This window comes from Arctopsyche grandis, chromosome 4, assembly GCF_051622035.1.
Source record: "Arctopsyche grandis isolate Sample6627 chromosome 4, ASM5162203v2, whole genome shotgun sequence".
Lineage (NCBI taxonomy): Eukaryota > Metazoa > Arthropoda > Insecta > Trichoptera > Hydropsychidae > Arctopsyche > Arctopsyche grandis.
Window position 1 is genome coordinate 8,878,561 of NC_135358.1, and position 5,488 is coordinate 8,884,048.

Here is a 5,488-nt window from a genome sequence, read left to right on the forward strand (position 1 = left end):
GTTTTTGTAAATTGAGATTAGTTGACTGCAATGAGCATGGATGAAAGCACCGAAACTCCCATCGTCCTCCGAGACGAAATAATCGAAACCATCCATAGAATATCTATAAACGAGAAGATCGAAGATGCCATACTGGACATTTCGGAAGCTAGTGCCAAAGGTGACAACTATATGGGGAAACTCTATCGTGTGAAAGCCAGTGATAAACACGGAAAATCAATTAATCTTATAGTGAAATGCTCCCCCGAATTAAAAATGTTGAGACAGACTTTTCCGGTAGATTTCTTCTACGAAAGGGAAATCATAGCCTATTCCGAAATACTTCCAGCACTAGACGCACTCCAGGATGAGTTGAGCATACCCCAGAAAGACAGGTTTCGTCACGCAAAGTACTATGAAAGTATCGATGAAGTGGAGAAAGAGTGTATCTTCATTGGTGATTTGGCTGTGGACGGATACAAGCTGTATAACAGACATAAGCCTTTTGACAAACAACACCTGCAGCTTGTGATGAAGACTCTAGCCCGGTTACATGCCACTTCCCATGCCATGAAGAAAATCAACCCGGAGTTGTACGAAAAACTCACTCAGAAGATTACGAAGCCAGCTAATTTCGAAGCTGGCGAGGCAATGATGGAAATGGGGAAAAATAAGTGTGTAAGCGTGATGGAGGATACTGAAACTCGAAAAATAATTGAAAACGCTTTGAAAAATACAGCTCAAACGTACAAAAGGTTTCTAGATCCCGAAACGACGTCGCCTTACAACGTCATATGTCACGGTGACAGCTGGATCAACAACTTCCTGTTTAAATATGAAGTAAGTAAAGCTAATCCACGTACATATTTATACATAAAACCTGAAAATAGATATGTATTTAAGCACACAACCACTTCTTTATGTTGTGTCCAAATAAGATCACACGGAGAAACGTAGCGTGCGCTGTATGTATGTCTCCGTAGGGCTTCCAAACCGGTTTAAACCGAAACCGAAAAGCCGGTTTTTTGACCATTTTTCAAAAAACCGAAAACCGGCTTTTTGTCTCGATCAACCGGCTTTTTAAGGTTTTCTTTAATTAATGTTTTTTTCCTCAAAATTAACAATTATGAATTTTAAATTTCTATGAAAGATCAAAATAAATGTGTATAAACGCTCTTAGGTATAGGCGTATATTTCTTTGAACAAAAAAAAATCTACACTTCTTTCTTTCTTGAGCGGTTTCTTTGAGATTTAGTAATGGACCAGGTCATAAACCATGGTATGTAGTTTCAATGGCCTACCCAACTTCAGGTATAGAAAGCATCCTTATCTATCGCAAATCCTTGTACTTGAAAACATCAAAAAAAGTAGTCAAATGATTTATGGCAAAATGCATAGGAATTTCCGAAATATAAATGATTTTTCTTCGAAGGAATTGCCCTTTAAATATTGAGGCCACATACCTACTTTTATTATGGATTTAAAATGTTCGTGATCAAACGAATTTGCCGTTTCAAATTAATTTGTTTCCGAAATTTGCAACGGTTGCTTTTGGATTTTTTAAGCTAAAACAGATGCGTAAAAACAACTTTGAAATCTTTTTATCTATAATATATCTAGCTTATTTAAATCATTTAATTATATGTGCGTATTTAGTATCTGCCATTTTACGACTGTGATATATGTACATATAATACAAATTTTATTATTTGTAATATTTATAATAATAATATAAAGTAATGATCTTATGAAAGTTCATAATGTTTATAACTTAATTTAATTTATAAAAAACTATTTTTTTTGCATAATATAGATATATATTATGCAAATATATACATATTTACATTTTTTTTTTCAATATAAAAATTTTAAACTTAAAAAAATCGTATTTTTCTAAAACCGGTGAAAGCCGGCCAACCGGCTTTTTATTTGTAAAAAAACCGAAAACCGGCTTTTTATTTCGGGCGGTTTTTTGGAACCCCTAATGTCTCCGTAACCGCGTTGTGTTTGTTTGGTAATCTGGATGGGGTTTCAAATTCAGTGATTTTATCTTACGATGGCGAATACTATTTTCTGATTTGTACTAGCAAAAAGCATTCAACATATAAGACTTATGCAATTATTGCTAACTAATACAGTTTCAATTCATATACACATTTGTTTCCTATATTTAACTCATGTCTAATAAAATTTGTACAACACGCTGAAAAAATCTTATCGACATCTTAAAAAGTGAAGTATTTAATTGCAAATAATTATTTATTTTGTTTTATTTATTTAATTGTATTCAATTTATCCCAGGGAAGCCTAACAGGTAACCCCAATGCGCCTTTCTGGCCAGAAACATTGTACATTTGATACGATTACTTTTAGTATTATACAAAGTAAATACATATCAATTAACATCCACTGAGACATCTATGGTCAAATTTGTAAATTTTCAGCATTTTTAAACAATTCAGCGAAATTTAGTAAATACAGAGCATTTAACATCCACAGAAACATTTATGGTCAAATCTGTTCATTAAATATTTTATTTATTTTTGATTGATTGAAAAACAATATGATTTATGTATAAATCATATTGTTTTTATGTGCATACATAAATCATATGTGCCATGACAGAAATTACCCCAAGGCGACACATATGGTTAGATTATTTAAGTACATATGTAAGTACTAACAATTCTTCAAACATAACAGTTAATAGAATACAATGGAAAAGAAGTAGAGTCATCTATGGATAGTCAACAATTTTTTGATGCCCACCAAATTTGCGAGAAATACATTATGTAGGTAGCATTTATAAATTTCAACAAATTCGAGATGCCAATAACTCGAATTTGCGGGAAACTGACAGGGAGGATACCGATTTATACCGAGACAGGAGACGGTCGATTTGTGTTTCTTCAATAACCCCAAGACCTCACCAGCAGCCTGTTTGGCCAGGACTTGAATTCACGACCTATCTATTGGTATGCAATAGCTCTACCAGTGCACTACGCTGTGGCTATGTAGGTGGAACGGAAACAATTAGTTATTAGATGATTTGTATTATAAATGGCGTGTATTTAATTGATCAGTAATGTATTCAGCTTTTGATAAACAAAAAAATCAGATAATAAAATGAAACGGTCGATGATTATTATAAGATGATCAGTAATATCATTTTAAAACGATTATTTCATTTTGACAGCTTCTCGCCTTTGACTCACCCCTCGCTCCAGATTGAGTTCAGTCTCACTGTCTCAGTTCTCGCGTGTTTATTGACGTTTACCTAACCTAGCCTAATGTTAAATGAATAAATACCGACCCTAACAACCTAATCTTAAATGAATAGGGCCAACCCTAACTTAACCTAACCTAACCTGACACTTTAATAAATAAGTGTTGGCTGCTAAGATATGTTTTTTTTTTAAATTTGATGAAATAAAACTTAAAAAAAATATATTACGATGTATTTGGATGGATATTACGGTATGTGGACCATGATGAGAGTGGGAATGGACAGTAGCGGGGCGACGCGCTATCATCCAACTGTCAAAAATTATAATTTCACTGATAGAAAATCCTTTTTGATCAAAAAGGATTTAAATATTTATATAATAATTTAAACTAATAAATAAATAATTATTTACTGAACAAAAATGAATAATTTACTGATCGTTTATTATATTCTTCTGATCATTTAGAATAAGTTACTGATCAAGTTTATAATTAATTACTGATAAATTTTTCATTTTTTACTACTGACAACTTTTGGAATTAAAAACTAACCAAATAATGTGTTGCCATTATAAATATGAACACTTTCAAGAATTTCAGAACACCAACAAATAAGACGGGTCTTCGATGACTTGTTCGTCCATATTCGCCGTGTTCGTTCGTGCGCGCCTTGCGTGTTCTTGTTCAGACGCGGCTTTAGAAATACAATCCGAACCATGTTACTAATCGTGTAATTTATTACTTTTCAGGATGACAAGCTTTTGGATTTGATATTCATTGACTGGCAAGTGATTCGCTTTTTATCACCGATCACGGACATAGCATACATGATGTTCGTGAGCACGGATCAACAAATAAGATCCGATTGTTACACGAGATCATTAGATTTATACTACGAGACGTTGAGCACAAACCTCACCATGATGGGTTGCAAGCCAAGCGAATGTTATCCTCGTGAAGTTTTCGAGGATCAGATCAAATCTACGATGCCCTTCGGTCTGATATCTTCGATGATGCTGCTTCCTATAATCCTATGCGAGAAAGACGACGTGCCGGAAATGGATATTAGCCCGGAAGACTATAATGAGGATAATTTGGATAAGTTGCTAACCGATTATTGCAGGGAACGTATGAATGGAGTCGCTAAAGATTTTGTATCTTACGGTTTAATTTAAAAGCAGTGAGCGTTGTAGGCACTCACTGTAGTTATAAAGTGATTTTTTTCTGTATTTGAATTGCACATTTTTATACAAAGTATTATTATACAAAGCACTCTAGAATATTATTAAAATTCTAAATCATTGCTTCTTTTGTTTGAAACCCTGCTAATCCTTGAAATATCCGAAAACGATGTCATCAAAAATTTAGAGTAGCACACGACGCGGGAGAAATTGGTTAATGATAATGTTGAAACTTTGAAATAACGACATCGATTCGCGTCGGACACTAATTACGAGATGAAAACTTTGAACATTAACAAGTGCGATCGGTTGATTTGAGAAAAACATTAAACTGAAAAACGAAGACATTAAAAACGCTCAAAGTTATACGAGTCGCCAGTTCCATGTAAATAAACTTTACGTACTTGAAAACAAATAGTTTTTCCGACTCAGCTGACTGAAATTACGATCGTTAGAATCACATCTTCATACATAGTATATTATTTTAAGAGCTTTGTTAATGTTTTAAAATTATATGAATAGTACAAATAAAATCTAATTGAGACTCCACCAAATGAATGTACATGCATATTTATTTATTTTTTACAATTTCGCCATAGTGACATTACAGATTAGCTCCAGGTCGTCACTATGGCTAATTTATTACAAGACAATTGAAAACTCATAATTAACAAGACATCTAAATACATAATTATTACATATATACACATGTAAATCGAAGGAATACCTGACATCTATGATCAGATATTACTAACATCGCATAAATACGATTAATAACATTTTTCATGTAACAATACGAATTTTTACATTCGATAAACAACCACAGAGACATCTACGGTGAGAAATCTGGCGAAATCTGAGATATAACAATAAATCAAGGTTTGCAATAGAAAATTTGGAAGGAAAAGCCAATTTTACAGGAACCGTTTCAATGAAAATCAGAAAAATTGGCAAATTCTGATAAGAAACGATCGACCTCGACAAACCAAGGTCTGGCCAACAACGAGAATCTTAGTGGGAATTGAACTCGTGATATCAAACACGAAAGAATTCAATACTCACCACTAGACCACGCTGCTGGTTAATATTTTATTTTATTTTAT

General features: G+C 33.3%; 1 protein-coding gene across 1 annotated transcript; it reads left to right on the forward strand.

The window, feature by feature from the left end:
* Window positions 1–4,945, forward strand: LOC143910456 (uncharacterized). The gene is made up of 2 exons (XM_077428948.1): window positions 1–819; window positions 3,954–4,945. The coding sequence occupies exons 1-2, from the start codon at window positions 31–33 to the stop codon at window positions 4,377–4,379; spliced, it is 1,215 nt and encodes a 404-aa protein (XP_077285074.1). The 5' UTR covers window positions 1–30; the 3' UTR covers window positions 4,380–4,945.
* Window positions 4,946–5,488: the final 543 nt, after the last annotated feature.